Source organism: Cryptomeria japonica, chromosome 10 (assembly GCF_030272615.1).
Source record: "Cryptomeria japonica chromosome 10, Sugi_1.0, whole genome shotgun sequence".
Taxonomy (NCBI): domain Eukaryota; kingdom Viridiplantae; phylum Streptophyta; class Pinopsida; order Cupressales; family Cupressaceae; genus Cryptomeria; species Cryptomeria japonica.
The window spans coordinates 305185087-305207896 of NC_081414.1; the positions used below are offsets into that span (position 1 = coordinate 305185087).

Below are 22810 nucleotides of genomic sequence, written 5' to 3' on the forward strand. Positions count from 1 at the left end.
TAATATCAGTTTTAATTGATTATTGTACAACAGTTCATGTTAAATTAATTGATATACAAAGGAATCCTTATATTGATATAAGAAGTGGAAATTGCATTAATAAGATTTAAAAGATCCTATATTCAAATCTGATATAAACATTAACATTTTGGCCTCATAAATGTGCCATCTACAATTCGAAGTTTGTGTTTAGGCCATTTTTATTGAAATTTGTTTTGGTATTTTTTGAAGACATCTTAATATATAGCAAAACTTGGGAGGAACACTTGCAACATGAATCAAGTTTTGGACATTCTTGAATAGCATTGGTAATCTAAGTGTGTTTTTGGAGTTAAAAAATTAGAGTACCTAGGTCATATTGTTTCACATGATGGAGTCAAAGTGGATCCTCACAAGATGAAGGCAATATTAGAATGGAAAATGCCTAGGACCCTCAAGAACCTAGGGGATTTATTAGGGTTTTCTAGTCTTTTTTGTTGATTTGTAAAGAATTATGGTAGCACAGCATCACTTCTCACAACTTTGTTGATGAAGGATTCTTTTTAGTGGAATGAAGTAGCTACTAGTGCATTTGAGAAGTTAAAGGAAGCCATATGCAGAACTCTAGTTCTAGCTACCCCAAATTTTTCTAAAACATTCTTTGTGGATGTGATGTTTTCAGGCATGGCATAGGAGCAGTACTCATGCAAGAGGGAAGACCTAAAGCATTTGAGAGTCGCCAACTCAAAGGTAAGAATTTGTTGAAGCCAAGTTATGAGAAATATATGATGACTATCTTGCATGTAGTCAACTAGAGAGCTTCTCTAACGGGAGGATGCTTTAAGAGAAAGACAGATCATGATAGTCTCAAATGCTTCTTAGAACAAAGGTTGTCATTTGAAGAACAAAAATTCGTCACATTGGGATATGTTTTAGAGTTCATACATAAGAAAGGAAAAGAGAATGTTTTGGCTGATGCTCTATCTAGGAGGGATGAAATCACAGTCACTATTGTATGCTATCTCCATATTGTAGGCAAAGTGGGTAAATGAAGCATGAGAAGACGGGAGAAGGAGAACGATACTCAAACTCATTAAAAAACTCCAGCAAGATTCAATTGTGTTAGATTTTTTATGGAAAGGAAATACTCTATGATAGAAGGACATGTTGTACTTATGCAAGAATTTAACCCTATATGCTTCTTTAGTAGGTGCACACCTACGATTCTTGAAGACTTATCATAAAATCAGGCAAGATTTCTTTTGGATGGGCTCGAGGGGGATACATAATTCTATTTGTAGTAGAATGGATGATGGTTTGCCAACAAAATAAAGGGGAGACAATTAGAACTTTGGGGCTTCTGCAACTCTTACCATTCCAGGCTAGAGGTAGGAAGTGGTATCCATGTATACCATCATGGGGTTGCCTAGGTTGGAAGGTAAAAATGTCATTATGGTTGTGGTGGACCGATTCACCAAATATGCACATTTTTGTGGTTTGTCACACCCATTTGTAGCAAGTACTGTAGCAACAAAATTTATGGATACCATTCAGAAATTGCATGGGACCCCAAAAATAATATTAAGTGATTGTGATCCAAAATTTACAATTAATTTTTGGACTCAATTATTCTCATGTCTGGGCACTTAGTTGGCTCGTAGCTTGTCATGTTATCTCCAATCAGATGGACAAAGTGAGGTGGTCAACAAGTGCTTGTGGGGATATCTCCAATGTTTTGCTTCGGATAAACAAGAGATATGGGTGCAATTGCTTCCACTAGTAGACTAGTGGTATAACATATGCACCTTAGTGGTGTTAGCTATGCACATCACTCTACAATTGTTACTTCTTTGACAACTAGTGCAAGGAACTAGAAACCTACAGTTTTGTGCAACATGTCCATTTATCTTGAAAATGAAACAAAAGATGCACTCTTGTATCATGTTTACTCACATCCTATTCTACCTCCTTAGGTTTGGCTAGTGGTGAAGTAGGTGGAGTGCAATCTACCCATTTCTTTTTATCTTCTTTGCCCTCTTGAATTGGTTTTGCTCTCTTCTTGCTTAGATTTGCTGCTTATGTGCAGAAAACATATGGAATCATTTTTAGGCTTTACAAAAACAATACTAGGGGAATATTTACTTCTCATGATTTGTCCTTGAATTGTGCCTAGTGAAGACCTCTTAGAGATTTTGCCAATCTCCATGCTTGCATAGCCATGAACCTCAAATGGTGGTCTTTCCTTAACCATGATGGGTTTTAAGTAATCCTTGGCCATTGTTGGCAAGTTTTCTTTCATCATAATCCCATCCTTGCAAGCAATTTGGAGCCTATACCTTCGGTATGTATTTCAAACTTGCAAGTGGAATTACTAGAGATACTCTTTTTGGGATCAACATTATAGGGTTAGAGATGCTTATCGAAGATCATTTTGTAGGTATATTAACCTCCCCCTAGGCTTAAGCACTTGGGAGAGGTGCTTGAAGGTGAAGACAAGGTGTAAAGCTGAAATGCTAGTAGACTATAGTTATGTACTCTATAGACTTAACATACATTAGAGGTGAAATCTCTATCCACAAATCTTCAAAGATCTTTTCTTGGCTACTATGTTCCTTTGCTTAAGTACTCCTTCCTTTAAACCTCTAAGGATGGATCACTTTAAATAGGGTTACAATCCCCAAAGTTCATTTCCAAAAATAGCCAACATCATTAGCTTGACCAATGTTACAATACATCGTTGTCTTGACTGGAAATATTGGTTAGGCAAGGTAAATATACATCGCCAATGGACAAGCGGTAGATAGAACATCATTGACTCCACATCATTGGACTAATTGACAATGTCCTAGCCAATGATGCACAAAAGATAGGAGGCGAAATAAATATTACCAACTCAGCCAATAATGTTTGTTAGATAGGGGGACATCAAAGGGTGTTGAGGATGACATGGAGGAGGGTAATATGGATATGAGGGTTGAGGAACAAATGAGGTAAAAAGGAGGGGACCTAAGGGAAGGGCCACAAGCAATCAATAACCACTTCTCGACAAATACATAAGACAACCCACTTCCATCTTGATTTGGGAGGTTAATGCACCTACCCTTATGTCAGAAAAGTTATTTTTAGGTGTATGCAAGACCTAGATCTTTGTGAATGGCTTATTAATTGTTAAGATCACCTTGCCATTCTGGAGATTACCACATAGATCTCATATTGGTGGTCAACACAATGCTCAATGCAAGCACAAATTCAAAATGTAAGCACTATCTATGAAGAGTGGTATCCTTTAAATCACTATGAGGACAAGTACATGAAATTATAGTAGTTGTGCCAAAGGTAGACTCAATAGGTGCAAGGTGATACAAAGAAGCTACATGACTTCCTTACACATTTGCGAGTTCATGATACAAAGTAGATAAGGTGCTAACGTACATCAGTGGACTTAACTTCTATTTGCACCAACAATGGAATTTCTCATCCTTGATATATTGAGGTAAGCATCTTGCCACGCCTCCAAGATTGAAGCCAAGGCTAAGATGAAGATCAACTCTTCATACATCGTTGCACATGAGTCAGCTTAAGCTTGATAGGCCAAGTCCTCAAGTATAGAAGTCAAAAATTCCATACCAAGAATATCTAAGTAGCCTCCAACATAGATTGATAAGTTTGTTGACATTAGACAAAGGCAAGAAGTAAGGGAATAACTGGTGCAAGTTCCACTCCCACAACAATTATGAATGTTGCAGTCAACAACTATCAATCTCATAGTATACATTAGGCTCAACTCAAGCAAAAGAAAGCAATTTGGATGGTACTTGTATGAGTGTTAGCACCTTTATCATTGACATCTTGAAGGAAAGAGAATACCTCTCCAATCCATGCATAGGATCAACGACCAATCCTTTCATGTCGTTTTTGATTGTGGGAGTCAAACGAACATTGTTGTGCAATATATAATCAAGCATGTATGTTTGATGCATGTCCTTAGCCTAATTTATTGGGGCACCTTTAGTAAGGAATTGATATTCAAATGTGAAATTAATTACACGTGCAATACAATCACGTATGACATAATGCCATTGGAGGTATATGACATTCTAGTTGACGAGACATACGTCTATGGTTGCCACAATACTTATAGTTCTTAAACCACATTGCTGGTCTGTCAAAGTCAATGATACCATCTACAACATCTTGGATTTCCTCTTGAAGATCAAAGTCACTTTGGTATCATCCAAGCAATGCCACAAATTTATATCCTACATGCAAAAGTTTGTGTTGCTTATGGTCCTTTGACATAACGCCATAATGAACATACATGGGTATTGTTCCAACTTCCAAGTGTCAGCATGATGCTGCAAGAATTACTTCACAACTTATTCCAATAGTATGGGGATGTCTTTGAAGAACAAAAACATGTCCCAATGCACTATGTGAAAGCATCAAGTCAACCTTGTTCCAGGATCTACACTTTTGAATAATTTGTTTCATGAAAAATTCATTTGGGAGAATGACAAGATTCAGCGCTAGATCTAGCAGTTCATTGATCAAGGAAAGATATGACCAAACTCTTCTGCTTGTAGAAGTAGATAGTTCTAAGACCAAATAAAGATGGCTTTTGGTGCTTATGCATTCACTATCACACACTCGACAAGATAATACAGAAATCAGTTATCCACTAGGCATGCATTGACAATCTTTGAGGCCAGCTCTGAGGCACACATTACATAACTATTATTGATATTAAATTTGCTTAGCATTAGAATCTTGCTCATTTCGAAGATGTTTGGAAGTCCACATTCAAAACAAAGAATTGTATGAATGGTTGGCTGGGTGTTTTGGTTGACCAATACATTAGCAATATTCATGCACCTTCATCAACTCCTTTGTCATTGTCTGCGTTGATGATGATTTAAACTTTAGTAAGACTTGGGTGGAGCACGTTGAGCATGTAGCATGTGTCTTAGAAACATTGTGCGAGGTGCTAGCACAAGTTGTTAACCAATTTAAGCAATTTTACATTTGGTGTCGTGCAGATCTAGTGTCTGGGCTACATCATCAACCACGCCGGTATACATGTATATATTGGAAAGAATCTAAGTAAATGAAAATCACCTAAACTGTGCACAATCTTCTGGATCTCAGGAGTTTTCTTGGTTTTACAATATCTACAATAAGCTCATTCTAGGATTCTCATACATTTCATGGCCGCTGAAATAAATTTTGTGCATGAAAGCTTCCTTTGAGTGGGCATCTGCACAGCAGTGTGCCTTCAAGGTGCTGAAGCAGTGACATTGTTCAGTGCTAATGTGGCTATGCCAGTCATCTTCAAGTGACATTGTATTTTTAATCATTTTTGTTGTAAGATTCATGGCATAGCTTTGAGTTGGGGATTTAGAAAGATTTGTGATTCAACATATCTTTTCACTTTTCATTGTGCTTTAACAACAACTGCTAAACAACACCATATATATGCAATCAAAGCTTGCTGAATAGTATGAGCAGCAGAATTGATTCATTGCCAGCTGGAAGAAAAGAAGTCCCTTGTCATGATGATGTATGGGGTCTCATTATGCAGAACAAACTGATACAGAGAATTGATCTCAGAATTGGGAGTAACTGCAAAATTGTGATTACAACTAGAGGTAAAGAAATTTGCAGAAATCTGGAGGCTGAAATTTATGAGATGGAATATTTCTCTAACTAAGATGGTTGGAAACTGTTTTGTATTTATGGCTTTTCAAAGTGTGAGGAAATAGATCACTGGAGCACCTTTTGAGTATAGCTCACAATATTGTAAACGAATGTGGAAAGCTGCTGTTAGCCATCAAGACAACAGCAGCATCTCTGGCAGGCCCCACACTCTGGAGGGATCAAGACTTCAAATTTAGCCAGTTTAAACCTGTATCTACTTTCAATGGTACCACGGAATTTCTCAAATTGAGTTGTAATTTCTTGCCTGCACATTATAAAGCTTGTTTTGCTTATTTCTGTTTCTTCCCTGAGGATGAGAAAATAGAGTAATCTCCTTGTAAATCTCCTGAAAGGAATTTCAGAAGAAAAAAGACCAGTGGGATATTGGATGAATATTTTTAGAATTGACCTATCTTTGCTTGTTTGAGGTATATGGGAGGAATAGGAAAAGAGACTAGACAACTTATTTAGAGTTTATCAACTAAAGAACCATTTCAGGGTTCGTGATTTGTTTCTTGAGTTGGCTGTGTATCTATCTCAAGAAAATAAATGTGCTTTAGTTGTTGAGGAGGCCTTCAGAAAATCCTATTCCAAGAAAAGTAGTGTTGATTTTTGTAGTTCCCCCCGAAAAGTATAGGCTATGGTGATGTCATGCCACAGTTTCTTCGTACATGTTCTCTAAGACTTATCTGGACTTGATCATTTTATGAAAATGCATGTAAAAACAATCCCTGCAAAATTCTTTATCGATATGAGAGTGTTAATGGTTTTGACTTGAGCAGGAATTAGATCTCTGCATTGCCTGATTGTGCTGGAAAGCTTCTCTAGGTTTTAAAGTTATCTAACATAACTGTTGGAGAGGTACTCATGGGTATTGTAAGGCTTAAGAGTCGTTGATTCCTTGATATATATGTATAAACTACTGTTTTGGATATGTGAACTGAAACATCTTTACCATATCAATATACGTAAGGTCAGTATGTTTTGGCTGATAGGTCAATAGAGGATGAATGCTTTTTTGTAGGGCTTCTTGGATGGTCTTCGTCCATTCAATATTGTTTGTCATTTTTGTTGGAAAATTCCAAGCATTTTCTGTTGGAGTTTATCCCTCAACCCTACAACTCTTGAAGATAATTGCAATCGAACACTTATCACACACAGAGAAAACTAGGCTATGGAGGCCGAAGTGATTCAAAAAGATGAATCATATTGATTATTTGAATATCTGAATAATGAAATAGTTTTACAATGAATCCTCATAAAGGAAACTTAAAAGCTAAATAAAACAACCCTAAGGAAACCCTAAGTGTGGATGGAACTAGATCATGACATGTGTCCTCATCATATGACTTGAGACATTGAAAGGAACATGACCTAAGTAAGCTAAAGCACGAGAGTACTAGACTACTCTAACACCCCCCCTGAAGTGCAACTTAGGGAGTAGCTAAAACCTCTAAATGTGAATGCATAAAATATAAAGGATGGGTCCAAGCAACTAAAGGCTTGACAAGGTACCCTTGAACAAATGAAAAGATCTCTCACAATTGAAGGAAAGGAGAAAACCACATGGGAAAAAAACTCCTCTCCAAAAGAGAGAAATACAAGATGAAGGATTACGAAGCCTCCAAAACAATGTCCCCAAAAGAATAGGAACATGAAGAACCTCCTCTGAAGCACAAAGAAGCTGCAGACAACTGTCGAATGATGATTGCTATAGTACTGGAAATGAAGAACCTCCTTTGAATTAGGATGATGATCATGATCAAGAAGACAACAATCTGCATGAGTGCCCCCAACGACACTACTTGAACAAAGAACAAATGGCAAACAAAGGCAAACATTTGACAGTCAAAGATATAGATGGTGCATGAATCTATATGAGTGACCCCAACGACACTATTTAAACAATGCAAGAGTAAATTGCAAGTTGAAAATACAAGTAACAATAGTTTGAAGAACATTGAACAATTGAGAATGGAAGGTTGCCTCCACAAGATAGGAACAGAAGAGTGTCTATATGGTAAGTGCTTCATCTCACTGAAATGCATGGGTAACCAGTTATTGTATCTGCTTAGTACATAGGAACAAAAACTAGATACATAGCTCACTCCAAAACGAAACCAAGGAAGCACTAGCACCAATAGTAGAACCTGCCCCCCCCACAATGCTGACAAGGGAGAGGCAGGACAGGTCCATTGAAATTATGTGTCACCAAGTAATGCGTGAAGGAGAAGAAACATCTGAACGTGCACATGGAAGTACCTGCAACTAAAAAAGGGTTTGCCAACTAAGGCACACATGCATGATGCTAGAATCACTACGATTCGTGTTGTTGTGGAAGGGACACTCACTTGAGAAAGGTGTGATGGCAAAACTAAGGCACTAGAACAGCCCCCCATGGCACTTGATAATATAGTGCGAGTACAAGATAGACACCACAGGATGTGTGAAATCGCCAAAAGCATGCACAGTAGTGTCACTTTATTTTAGTGTGTCTACAAATGAAAAAGTGCATTCAAAAGATCCCTAAGATACCCAAATAGGACAAAACACTGGAAATACATTTAGAATAGCCTAATGAAGTCATCCCATGCAAACTAAATGATTGCAGGAGCCAAAACAACCAAGTAATCAACCAAAATGTGAAAACACAAAAAGCTGAATTAAATGTGCCTGGGGCAAAATCTGGAAAAAATGCATGGATAGCCTAGAAAAGCTTCAAGAGAGCTTTCCAATGCTGCAAGAATAATGAAAAGCAAAGGAAATGGAAATTGATACCAGCTCAAGAGTGAAAACTACACATCTAACTTTAATAGGTGATACAATATACCAGCAACAAAAAACTAGAAAACCATTTGGACTATTGGAAATAGTGTGGAACCAATTTTCCAACAATATCTTGTTTGCGAAAAACCAACACCATACACCCAAGTTATGGCAAAAAGAAACAAATCCCCCCTTTAAGCAAGATGAAGGGATCAAAGGGCCACTAGTGGTGGACTGGAATATTCCTAGATCATTGGAAAAGAACCATTGCATTGGAAAAGCTACTTGGTTGTTGAAAAAAGTTCGGGAAAACACAAAAATTTACCGTGAAGTGGAGAAGATGCTTAAAATATGTGGATAGCCAGAAAATGGTACCGTGTTGGGAAAAAAACCCAATTGTTGGAAAAATATTGAGAGGTAAAAAAAATGCCAAAATGTGCCCAAAATGACGAAAAAAAACTGACGGGTCCAAGAAAGTGACAAAAAAAGTAAACTCACCAAAAATTGTTGGTTTCTCTGGGAAATAGTGGAAGCTTGAAAAACTCCAAAAATCATGAAGCTGAATGAAATATTTGTCAGGAGGTTGACAATGCATGTGTTAGAAAACACCAATTATTTTGGAATTATCCCACCATGAGAAAGATGTGGGGCATCAAGAATGTTAAAGCAATGTTAGGTTCACATGAAAAAAGGCCTACCAAATTAAAAAAAATGCCCTGAAAATTAAGACAAAGGATGGTGGGAGCACAAAAGTCGTTGCTGATTGGGAAATATCAAGGCACCAAAAAAACAAACTGTTGGATAAGAAATTGACAAGGGAATGATGGATTTTTACAACAAGGAAAATAGGCCGTTGGTGGAATTTTAAACACACGATGTTAAATTTAATCTTTAGAATGCCAAAAAAATACAACCCGCTGGCACAACTACTAGCTGAAACCCATAGCATTTGGGATGGAAAAAGCTCTGGTCACCAAAGTTTCAAATGCCACAAAAAAACTACACTCATTCACCAAAAGAAGCTTGTTCGTCTAAACAAAAAATTCTTGTCCCTCCAAGGAAAAATGCCATCGAATGTTGATCTCACTATGCATGTTAAAATAGACGTGTGCATGTGAAAGCTTGCATGTATTTAAAAATGCCCGCCCATTCAATAAAATCAGCCAGTAGATCTTTTAAAATGCCTGGAGTTAAAAACATGCAACCTATAGGTTAGGGATGCGAGTGTCAGAAGAGTTACACACTTGCAATGAGATGGGAATGTGATTGTTGAAAAGAACTCTGTTGCTGGCCGACGACTTAAACAATGCTGCAAAAAAAGTTAACAACTACCACACATGTGAAGGAAAAGGCCGCCAAAATGAAGGGTGATGGAAAAACAACCACACAAAGAGCAAGTGTCGCTACCCAAGAAAAACATAGCATGAGTGCCCAAAAACAAACACCTGAAAACACAATGTGTCATCCTTGCCAATTTGAAAAAGGGTTGACTAAACTGGCGCTAATGAAGATTCTTTGATGGTGAGGGAAATCCACCAACTAAGAAGACCCAAAAAACCCAACAAAGCCTCACAAAATCCTTCAACAAATTTTTTTTTTGGTATATTTACTAGCCGTAGAAACCACAAAGGATGTCGCAGGAAGGGGGATATGGCCGCCAAAAAGGGGAAACATGAGCTAGAGATTAGAAGCGCTGTTAGGGAAATCTCCACCACTAGGCAAAATTTTTCTGAAACCCTCAAACCATGGTGCAAACCAGAAATTTTTTTTCTGCAAATTGCAGATCCACTGCCAAAGGGAGCAAAAAATCTCAAAAAACATAGAGATCTAGTATGAAGCCTAGAACCCCTTTAGATTTAGAATAACGAATGTCAAATTACCTAAAAATTATCCAAAAAATATGCCAGAATTAGAAAAATGCTGAAAAGACTAGATTGCATGAAAAATTGTAGCCATAGGGGGGCCACGGGATTGCACAATGATTTTATGACCTGTATGGATCCATACAATTGTACAGGTTCTATATAATAATACAAGAATCAATGTGGCTTGAATCTCATGCCCATAAAAAATTTCTGCAAAACTTTCAAGGGTTCTGATTTCTGTGTTTGGACATAGGTCTATTTGGCTCCACAGTGTACACAAAATTCTCCCAAGACCTGATCTCTCAGAAAACAGACAAGGAATTTCTGATTTGGGGCTCTGATACCATGTTGGAGTTGATCCCTTAACCCCACCGTTCTCAAAGATCACTTGCAATCAAACACCTGTCACACAAAGAAAAAACTAGGCGTTGGAGGTGTATGTGGTTCAAAAAGAGGAATCATATTGATTTTTTGAATATTAGAATAATGAAGTAATGTTATAATGAATTCTTATAAAGGAAACCTAAAAGCTAAATAAAGTAACCCTAAGGAAACCCTAGGTGAGGATAGAACTAGATCATGACACGTCCTCATTATATGACTTCAGACACCAAAAGGAATATGACCTTAATAAGCTTAAGCAGTAGAGTACTAGATTTACTTTAACATAACTTTGTAGGGTGACTTTAGGTAGAAGTGATTCTATGTGTATTTTTGCTTTTCATTGTTCTTTAGCCATAACAACGAGCCAACAACACTATAAACACAAGATCCATGCTTGTCTGCTATTATAAGGGTATTGCTTGTTGAAATGGCTTTGAAAATAATATCTTTGATTAATTAAAGTGTCTTCTTAGTGCCTGAAAGAAGTTATATGATTTTGTAAGTGTTACTTGTTTTACTATAACAAACCTTTAATTGCAAAAGGATAAAAAAGAAAAAAACATCTCTTGAATTGCAAGACCATGGATCAATATTTCTGTCTATGTGCAATCTATAGATTTGGCCATCGGAGGAATCAAACAAGGTCCATTTTCTCAAATGGGCTGCAACTCAAATTTATGATGTAAACATGATGGGTATAGTGGAAGGAGCATGGAGGAGCTTGCGACCTAGCAAAAATAATAAAATAGAGCAGTTTACAGGAAAAGGTTCAAGCTAATGCTTCTTTATTTCTGTCTTTTGTTCGTGAGTCTAGCTCATCTTTAATCCTTTTATGTTGTTTTCCTTGTCATGATTAAGTCATTGAGATAAGCAAGTAGAAAACCAAGCAACCCAAATTCATGTGCAGAAATAACCCCAACTGCAATATTCAATCTAATTTATTGTTCTTCTAGATCAGGAGTTTAGAGATCCACCCCCGACATTGATTGGACTTTGTCTGAAGGAGGAGATGATGGCTTTCTCTAGAAGCCTAGGTCCTATCTAGATAATGCATAACTTCCATGGGACAATAGCATAGGTTAAAAACCAGATTTGCAAAGATAAGCTTAGATCTTTCCATTTTCACTATGTGAAAAAGTCTACCCCAAAACTATATATTTTGTTTCTGTAATGTCCCGTTTTAGGAACAATGCAAAATAACGACAAAATGTAATGTTCTGAAACCACTTGAAATGTCCCCTTATAAGCTAATTAGAAATTGTGGGACAATCACTTGAATTCTCTAAACTTACAACATCTGATTTTGTATTAAATCTATAAATGTGTGTAAAATGACAATAAACAATATCACTTGCTATCTCTGCTATATGTAATTGTATGTATGCTAAAGTGAATTGAAATGCCTTGCACTTAGTGCAATGATTACTTGTTATCTCAGATGTAGATATGAATAAATAAGGAAGGAAACTCAATGTAATCTGCAATACTTAGATACTGCTGTCTGAATAGATACTTTTACACATACAAGGAGAGGTCTGCTGCTACTTATGAATTGCAGATGACAGGGTCTTGCTCTTTCTGATATGCTGATGAAGATGTGCAATGTGCATCCTTGAACTGCTGCTATGTCTGATTCACTGATAAAAATATGCAGGTGTAGATATTAGTATAACTCTGTGGTGATACGTTGCTGTTCCTGATGTATACTTATATGCTTGCAACAATAGATGACTATGCTGTTTCAGATTTGACTATGAAATCATGCAAGATTGGTGCCTTCTCTTTTCAATGACTTTGTTCCTAATGCAACCGATTATGTGCCTACGGCAATTGCTCTTTGAGAGCGATCCAAACTGGATGAAGGAATAAGATATAAACTCAATTGATGCCCTTTGGAAATGATGGGGATTGTCTTCATATATTATAGGATGAGGTGTCTTAAGAGACACGTCCCTTGTCTCTTCCTAATCGCTGACCATTATTGTCTTTAATTGTGCCTCTTCGCATTATAACCAAAGTGGTTATGGTGCATAAATAATATGAGATTAAGCATAATCGCATCCCTTTCATGAATTGAGACTAGTTAAGGGATAATGAGCTATTTGCTGCCTTCATGATTAAACCCGATACTCATTACCAATCACTCTTTATATGCTTGATTGATACCCTTAGGTATTGGTAGTCAAAGATTATTATTTAATGGTCTGATCTGATAATTGGCTTGATTGATGTTCCATCCAATCCTTATTCTTCCCCAATCAATTATGGTTCGTTACACAGATCTGCACCCTATTTCGTACTTGATTCCTTTATCACAGACTCTAATGATGCTATACTGATAAAGACATTGTATCTTTAGCTCGATCAACATCATGCTGGTTGACTTGTTGCTATATTTATTCAGATCGAATGTAGACTATCGCTGAGTTCTTTAGGTCTCCCTTTGACCATCTTCAATATTAAATCTGTTGGGGGGAAATAATGGAGAATGGGCATATATATATGATCAGTGTTATTCTTTGCTGTTTCGATGTGTACCACCTTCATGTTGTCTTGATGATGATGTTCAACATCTGATTTTGATCCTATTATTGCATAGGTTGATCCTATTGTATCAATATGCATAATGGTAGAATTGTGGCCATATGTGTAAGATGGATCAAAGTCATTATGCTTGACATCTTATAGCTTGGTGTGCTGCATATTCTTGAAAACCCCTTTGATGGAAGCTCAACTTCGAAAGCCTTGGATGCTCGCAAGTCTTTATGCCTTGATGGATGGCTCATATATCAATTCCTTATTTGTCTTTACCCTAATAATTCATTGGGATAGGGTGATTTTCTCAATGTTTTCCATTCTGCAGTTAATATAAATATACAACCTAATATTGGTACTATGTACCTTATTACTTTCTAACTCTTAACTACTTAAAGATTGTCATTAAGGCTGCCACCCTTGATCACACAACTGTTTATTGTTTGTTTGATTTTCTAGGCCAAAGTTGGGGACATTACAGTTTCCCAAAGCAAACAGTTGTTTTCTCAAAGAAGAATCCTCCTCACATCCTCACGGTGAGTCCCTCACCTCCAAACTTCTCCTTCTAAGAAGAGGGAACAAATAATATGGCTTATCAAAGAATGTGCCCTAACCTGTGGTGGCATGGGAGCTTTGCCAGGACTGAAAATGCTTAGTTATTGGATCTAGAAGAACAAAACACCTTGTAGATATATTGATTTACTAATGATTCCCAAGGTCATTTTCATGCTGTTTTTGCTTTTAAGATTGAAAAAGATCAAATATTTCAAGGGGGTCCTGTTGACGTGTATTTTATACACCATCATACACAGAATAAAATACCAATAGGCATCTTATCCTCTCTTGAGAAAAAGCCTCTAATTGCTGAAGATTCGCATAAAGGATCAGTTAGGAAGACTCCAAGGTTCTGGTTAGTAGGGTCTCTACGTGTGGACAAGCTTCCAGCGGTATGATGTGATTTGCTGTTTCCTTCAAGGGGTCTTACGCATCCGAAAGTTTAAGATTTTACTAAACTAAAGAAACTTTCAAAAAATAACAAAAGAGTAGGGTTTTCAAGAGGTCTAATCTAGTCTAACCCTATGAATGACTTAGTATGGACAAGACTTGGCAAGATTCAACCAACTTCAATTTTGCCATAAGATAACAACTCAATTGAAATTGATGCGATCTTCTAAGGTAATAAAATGATATTCAATACATCAAAGGTCAAGGACACTACCACGAAGGTACATATCCAATATACAATAATGATTGAAGATTAAGGGACTCAAAGTATTCTCCAGTCGACCACGCAAGGCGTTCCTACAATCAGCAAGAAGCTAGTGGTATGGAAAGCGAATCCTACCAAAAATCGAGTCTCACACTATGTCCTTCAAATTAACACACTACCTTGATTGAGCATGATTCAAGTAGATTAAACAACCATGAAGATAACCAAGAAAGTTGCAACAAAACACCATAACTTCAATATTTTACTGATTTCCAAGTCATCATGTACAACAATTGCTTGAATTCCTCTCTTCAAAACTCAATCTTGCTACAAAATAAAATTGCTTCTAACTCTAATCTCTCTAATACAACAAACTCTCTGAAATCTAACTATTGACTATTACCAAATGAAATGAAAAATGGGGGTATAAATAGCATCCCCAATTACAATGAAAGGTCCAGATCGAAAGTAGATCAACGGTCAAGATCATGACACCTAAACCCTAATTAGGGTTTGTTACAAATGGCCTCCTTTTTACTGAACAATATTAAATACATAGCCAAATATTAAATTTGGCACAAAAACCTAGGAGACATAAACCAATGACAAATAAGATGCCATGTCATCTATAACAACCTTTCATCTAGAATCTTATTCCCTTTCCAATGTTCTTTTTTGGCATATGCAATGAATCTTGTCACGATTCCTTCGATTTCTGCAATTGGAATCTCGGGAAGATTCTTCATACTCTCTTCCAAGTGGATGACCTGATCGAATGCATCTAGAAGAGCTGCGTCCCAAGTAGATTCAAGTTCCTTCGTTCTTTCAATCAGGAGCATGGTAGCAAACATCTGATCATATTGCTCATCTGTAACATTTGCGTCCTTGCAAAAGATGACCTTGATTCTATCCTCTAATTCCTGCATATCCACATCTGTCTCGACCTCGATCCTTCTACCAAGAATGGTACGAAGTACCTCAAATACTCTGTCCTGGATCGGATTGATCACCTCCTCAACTTGGCCACATCTAACACTGATGTCCTCGAAGAAAACACTCTTCATATGGAGTAAGGTTGACCACTGAAACAAACTGTGAGATTCTCCATCCAAGATCTTCTCTTGCGCTAAAACTTTCCTTGATGTGTGTCTAATTACCTTCAAGACAGGAATGACGACATCCTTGGTATGGGCAAATGCAGCTACTGTTATCATCAAATTGTGGATTATCTCAAGAACTTGGATAGCTTGATGAATAATCTTCATCATCCTTGTTACAAATTCTATGGCCATTGTATGAGATTTATCCATCCAAGTACTTGTACGTTGGACCATGTTCCTGAATCTTTCTGCTTCATTGATTGATTGAAGTGGAAGTGCTTGCACTGGTGATCTAGCTGGATCCTGACGTCCCAAAGGTTCGTTGATGTGCCTGAAATATGTCCTCCATGCACCTCTCTCTCTCTCAAGCTTTCTATTCTTCTCCATTTCTTCTCTAAGCTTGTCCTTCAATGCCTCAAATGAGTCGGTAGCATCATCTAGTGTCTGCTCTGCTGTAGAGGGTCCTAGCTCAAATGTCTGTATATCATATTCCTCTGCTAGGATCTCACCTTCATATTTGTCTACTGCCGGTGTAGCTATCTGCAGTTTTCTGGATCCAGTCTCATCTCGAATCATCTTGGACATCTTGGTAGCCTTTCTCTTCTCTGTTACTTCGTGTGAACGTCCAACAAGGCTCTCTAAATCAATTGCACTGTCCTCGTCCTCTACTACGATCACCTTAGTTAATCTTTCCTTCAACCAATCTGCGATAATCGATCTTGTTTCTTGAACTTGAATCTCTTTATGCACTATTTCTTCTTGTCTGGGAGGAGATGTCATTTCATTGTCTTCTTTATCTTCATCTAACTCATAGTCCTGGAGAGATCCATCTGGTGAACCATGCTGTGCCTATCCTCCTTCCTGCCTGTCATTCTGTACCATAGACTCCATGGATTCTTCCACTTGAATTGTTCTCTTCTCAGGTCTAGAAGAAGTACCGGATGATCGATCTCTGTTAGCCTCTTGTTTCTTCTTGGAAGATTCTCTCTTTCCAAGTCTCTCTTTCCTCTTCGAACCTCTTGGATGGAGATTGCCCTCACTGGCACATCGAAGGTTACCTTCACCTGAATTTCTAGGATTAGGATTGCCTTCACTCATACTAGCTCCACCTTCGGCTGGTTTCTCTTCCAAAGTGAAAGACATAGCTATGCCTTGTTCTCTCAACTTCTGATGTTGTATGTCAACCCATCTGCGAGTACAAGACAAGACTGGTGCCATCAAAGTATCTAGATCCATGACCTCGGGCTCATTCCAATCTAACCTTATTGTTTTGCTTTCTCGATCATAGGAAGACTGGATATGTCTGCCACTGTCCTGAGCTTGGTCGGCCACTCTGTAAATCCAGCATTTCCTGATGAAATCCAAAGGCAATCTAGAATGCATTTTTCGTTTCACTTCAAGATCATCTAAGAGATTCATCATAAAATCTTCTATTTGGTACTCATGCCTAAACTTTCTGCCGACTGTCTCCTCTAAATGTCCATGTGGATCAAAGCTTTCTCTCAAAGCAAAAGATGAAAAAGAATACAAGGCTAACTCCTTCTCTGCGTCATCCATGGCTAAAGCATTAGGACATACCTCAACTGAATTGCCCAAAATGATAGGTACTAGAACTCCATTCTGATGTCTGTGTCTGAATGCCTTCGCATATGCTGCCAACTGTCTTGTTACTTCAAGTAACACAATTCTGTCTGTCGGATATCTCGGCAACATGTATGGAGGTAAAGGACATCCATGCACTCTAATATAAGTGAATTTCGGGAACTGAATGAACCAAGCACCGTACCTCTTTATGAATTCCTGTGCATCCTGAGATAACCTGTTGTGAATTCCACCTTGCAACGTCCTTGTGATGTGCATCGTGAAGGTATCATTAACTAGCTTGTAGTTGCTCCCTGGCGGATGATGCAAGTAGACATAAGAATCACAAACTCTGACCTCGCCGGGTCCTCTTCCAATCACTCCTCTGTGAGGTAGTCCTGCGTACTCAAAACTCCTGATCAATGCATAGATGACATATGAACTCATGTGGAAGGACTTGGTAGCCTTGAGTCTCCTCAATTGTACGTCCAAGCAATGGCTAATCATTCTAGCCCAATGTATCGTACCTTTCCCTTGAACGATCACCTGGATGAAGTAGAACATCCACTTCTCAAAATAGAAGGCATGAGGGGCTCCTGTAACTCGGTTGAGCATAGTAATCAAATCTCTGTAGTCCTCCTGGAAATCAATCCTGTGCGGTGTGTTCGGGATCTTGCTTAGACGGGGACGACTCTTGAGTAACCAGTTCTTATTGATTATGCTTAGACAAGCATCTGGATCATCTTCGTACATTGACCTGGCTCCTTCTAAGCTCTTATATATCATGTCCCTGTGCTCTGGAAGATGGAAAGCTTCACTTATAGCTTCCTCTGAAAGGTACGCCAAAGTGTTTCCCTCATTGGATACGATCGTTCTGGACTGTGGATCATAGTGACGAGCACACTCGATCATCAACTCATGGTACTGAATAGCTGGAGGAAAGCCGGCCGCCTTAATGATACCACTCTCGATTATTCTCCGGGCGACAGGTGATGGTTTGCCAATGTAAGGGACCTCTCGAAATTTCTTCGTGCTAAAGTTGCCTAAGTTTGTATCTCCAATGTTGCTCCACTTGGACACGATCTTAGTCTCCACTTCTTCGGTCTTCTGATCTTCTTTCATGAGAGCTGAACGACTAGTGGATGCTCCCGCCTTCGGGGTTGCCATACCTACACAACATTTCATAATGAGAAGCTAGATTTTGCAATAAATAACATAGATTAGAGAATATTTTAGGAAACTTCATGATAAGTCTTTGAGTTATCATTTCCTAAAATAAAACGATTGAGCTAGGAATTCAACTTTCAAAATTTCAAAATTCAAAATTAATGCTATGACGATTTAAAACTTAAAACAATAAAACCAAATCGCCATACCTCACGAAAGAGCTAACTCTAGAATGCAAAATGAACAAAATTCGCCTAGGCAAAATTGACGTTACGAGGCCTTCAACGTGATCTCTCTTCAAATAGCAATTTCGCCACCTTTGGAGATGCCCTTGACGTGATCTCCTTTAAATGATCGATCCTTTATCAATTCGCTCAAGTGAAAACCAAGTTCGCACCTCCTTGGATGATGTTTGCGCCTTCCTTTGGATATGAATTCGCACCCCTTAACTTGAAATGAAATTCGCACTTGAACTCAATTTCGCACTTCTCCCTTTGTCTTCCAAATTGCATGTGAAATGGCAAAAAATGATAATGCGAAAATGAAGATTTTCACCCTCCTTTTATAGCGCTTACCTCTCACCCCCATATAGGCCGACTTGGTAAATAATAAGGCAATTTAAACGACTTTTTAAACAAATAACAAAGCCGACCTTTATATACCAAGCGCAATATTTAATTTTTAATAATAATTTAACAATTAATTATTAAATGCCTTCATTTTTAATTAATAGACTTCGATTTTTACAAGGCAAAATAATAAAATAATACCAAGCGCAATATTTAAATGCCATTTAATTGAATTTTCAAAACATATCGAATTTTAGCATTTAAAATAAATTCAAAAATATTTGTTTTGGGCGCCAAAATTTGAAAATGAAATATACATACCTCATCGCCCTGGTCCCTGACTGAGGGATAGGAGCGATCCATCAATTTGGTCTTGATCTTTGCATTTTTGACGTCCAAAGTCTTCATCTCCACGTTCAAATCGACATTTTAGCTGGGTCCTTCGAGTTTGATTGACTTGTTTGTGCGAAGGAATGTCTTTAAATGTGATATCGCCCTGGTCCCTTGGAGAGGGACAGGAGCGATCCTTGTCTTCTAGCTTGAAATTCATCGTTTTTGATTCTAACTCTTCGTTCATTGCCTTCCAAATGGCGTTTTATACCCTTTGCAACTTGTTTTGTTATGATCTTCGAAGGATAATAGGTGTTTTGGCAAATATCGCCCTGGTCCCTTGGAGAGGGACAGGAGCGATCCTCATAATTTCTCCTTGACCTTTGTAAATTCGAGCCTCAATCATCTTTGTGAAGGACAAACAATGCTATTCTTTCATTCCATGCTCATTTCGCTTGAATTCCATAAGACATTTAAACGTTGGAAGGATCATCGCCCTTGTCCCTTGGAGAGGGACAGGAGCGATCCATGTGTCTTGGCTCAAATTTGCAAACTTTTGATCTTGGTTCTTTGTTCATTGCCTTCGAAATAGCATCCTTGATATTGCCTATCCTTGCCTTGTCTTGGTTTTGACGGGACATGAGTGTTTTAGTAAAAATCGCTTTGGTCCTTGTCCAAAGGACAGGAGCGATATAGGCCTTTTGTACAAATTGGTAGCATTTTAACGTTCAACACCTTGGTATATGACCTTCAAAGGACGCCTTGAACCTTTTACGACCTTGTAAAGTCTTGACTTAACGTGATTTTTGCATGAATTGGCCAATTTATTCAATATCGCTCTGGTCCCTTCCTGAGGGATAGGAGCGAACTGGGGGTCTTGATGTAATTCGTTCAATGTTGACGACCCTTGATGCTTTGTGCTTGATGGAGATGCCTTAAGACGTCCTTGCCACCTTGTTCTCCGTCTTAGAAAGTCTTGAATTTGGAGGAACGATAGTATAATCATTATATCGCCCTGGTCCCTTGGAGAGGGACAGGAGCGATCCTGGCCTTGTGGGCTTCATTTCACTTTATCATCTTCGAAAACTATCTTCAACGGATTCGTAATGTTCCATTCCATTCACCCATGCCTTGGGGTCCATTCAAATTGAGCAAGAAAATCATCTAAAGTAAAAATCGCTCTGGTCCCTCCCTGAGGGACAGGAGCGAACTTAGGTATTTAGGTCCCTTGTTGACGTTTCATAATCTTCAATTTATCTTCAACGGGTTCAACTCACCTCCTTTCTTGCCTTTGAACGTAAAACTGACTTGATCTTTGCCCAGTGCGTGCCCTATGAAGAACTTCGCTCTGGTCCCTGGGAGAGGGACGGGAGCTACAAAGAACTTCGCCCTGGTCCCTGACTGAGGGACAGGAGCGATCCTGGCATTCTGGGTCATTCTCCTTCATGACGGCACTTCAAGTTATATTCATTTGATAAAACATATCTCCTTGGACCTCTTCAAATCGTCAAATCATTAAAATCCTGCAAGGACAAGGTAATATTTGATTTGTAGCTCCAGTCCTTCACTGAGGGACAGGAGCGATTTTGACTCCTGGAGGCACTTCCGTGTTCGTGAAATTCTTCAATTTATATTCAACGGAAAGATCACGCCATTCTTCATCACTTGCAATTCGAAATTCATCTTGACTCTGCAGGGACAGTAAGATATTTGAAAACAAGCTCCGGTCCTTCACTGAGGGACAGGAGCGATTTTGCTCCTACAGGTCAAAATATCATGATTTTGCACATTTAATCACTTCACGAGGCAAAAACAAATCATTCCCAATGCCCGGGATCAAAAATCAAAAATGTCAAAATTTGGTCAAAATTACTCATTTGGACAAAAATTCACACTTCATCTTCAACACTTAGACAAATTTAAGCTCAGCACTCAAAAATTCCAATTGAAAATAGACCACTATGGCGAATTCATTTCATTTAAAATTGCATCCTACAAAAGGAAGCTCAAAAAGCTCCCAAAACTGATTGGATTCTGGCCTGAAAAGACGACAATTAAAACCCTAAGGCTTGACCCTAAATCCAGACAATTGACTGACTAACAAAACCCTAAAAGCGAAGCGAAAAGCGAGCGAAAAACGAGCAAAAAAGAGGGGGTCCCCATTTCAAATGGGGCGATGTGTGAAATGGTCACAACAGGTCCTTAGTTCATAAAAAAATCAAGCTTGTTTATGGAGGATCAGGCTTCAGCATTCAATCTTAAAGAAGATCTCCCTAGAATGGTACCAGTAAGAGTGAGTCTCCTCTTACCCAATGAATAGTGTTGAGAATCATCTTTGGAAAAAATGGGAATGTTTTAGGAGATTACATTGTGTTATTTGAGCTAGCCAAGAATCTCGGAATCCTCAACTACGCTAGAATATGTGTCAATCTAACTCTTAGACCAACCACTCTAGGATAAAATCATTCAAGATACAGGATATATAGAATGGGAGTAGCGTTCTAGCTGCCTTCTGATTATGAGAACATCCCTTTCAGATCAACACTTGGCAAGTGTGTGCCCATCTGATTTGTCATGTAATTGCAAAGAGAGCTCTAAGGCAGATGAAAAGAGTGTAGCAGAGAACCCACCAGGCACAATGTACAACACTCTATCTCTGCAAAACATGGAAAAGGGTTTTGTTGTGACCTTTTCACACATTGCCCCATTGCAAATGGTGACCCCCCTTTTTTTGCGTTGGCGTCTAGTTGCTTTTTAGGGTTTTGTTGATTTGGCAGTAAATTTTGATCTCTAGAAGCAATTCACTTTCAGAAGTTTGCACTTTGATGCTAGCATAGATGAAGGGTCCTTTTAATTGAAGGGTAGAGGCGAGTGCACAATATTGACAATTTTATCAAATGTTTACAATACTATCGATATGTTACAAAATTGTCAAGTTTTGTCATGTTGCAAGGTTGTCAAGAAAGAGGTCAAGGTGAGCGAAAATTGGAATTTCCTTCTTAGGGTCGTTTTTCCACCCTTTGAAGAGTGGTTGAAAGTTTGAAACCTAGCGATGGAGTTTGTTTCAAGACAATTAAAAATTTGGAAATTTCCTTCTACCTATCAAATTTCCACTCCTGGAAGTTGAGTGCTAAGTGAAAGAGAAATTGGAAATCTTCATTGTGAAGATCGATTTTCCACTCTAAAGGGAAATTTACAAGGCAAAATTTGATGAAAGTGAGGATCTTCCTTGTGGGGTGCGAATTTCCACCCCTTCCTTGTGCTAGTTGATTTTCCACCCCTTGCAATTGAACGAATTATCAAGAAGGAAAGGAAGTGAAGGAAATCAAATCTTCCTTCTAGGGGTCGATTTTCCACTCTAGGCAAAATTGTGCTAGTAAATTGGAACAAAGGAGGTTGAAAAACATTGAAATCAAAATCTTCCTTCTACCTCGCAATTTTCCTCTCTTCCTTCTAGGGGTTGTTTTCCCACTCTAATGAACAATGCAAGTCAAAAATGGAATGAAGAAGGTCAGAAAACAAGCAAATCAAATCTTCCTTCTACATGTCGATTTTCCACTCTTCCTTCTACATGGCGAATTTCCACCCTTGATCTAAGTTGAACGATGAAAAGAAGAAAGTGAAATTTTT

At 38.2% G+C, this 22810-nt stretch overlaps 1 protein-coding gene across 3 annotated transcripts in view; it reads left to right on the forward strand.

Moving 5' to 3' along the window:
* LOC131078950 (uncharacterized) overlaps nt 1-22810 on the forward strand; it is a 105433-nt gene that overhangs the window by 33400 nt on the left and 49223 nt on the right. For 2 of the 3 annotated variants that reach the window (XM_058016797.2, XM_058016798.2), the window contains one exon: nt 11305-11455. In XM_058016797.2, the coding sequence (XP_057872780.1) occupies nt 11305-11455 (151 nt within the window). Of the gene's footprint in view, nt 1-661; nt 730-11304; nt 11456-22810 lie in introns of all 3 variants that reach the window. The other variant, XM_058016800.2, reaches the window with a different exon arrangement.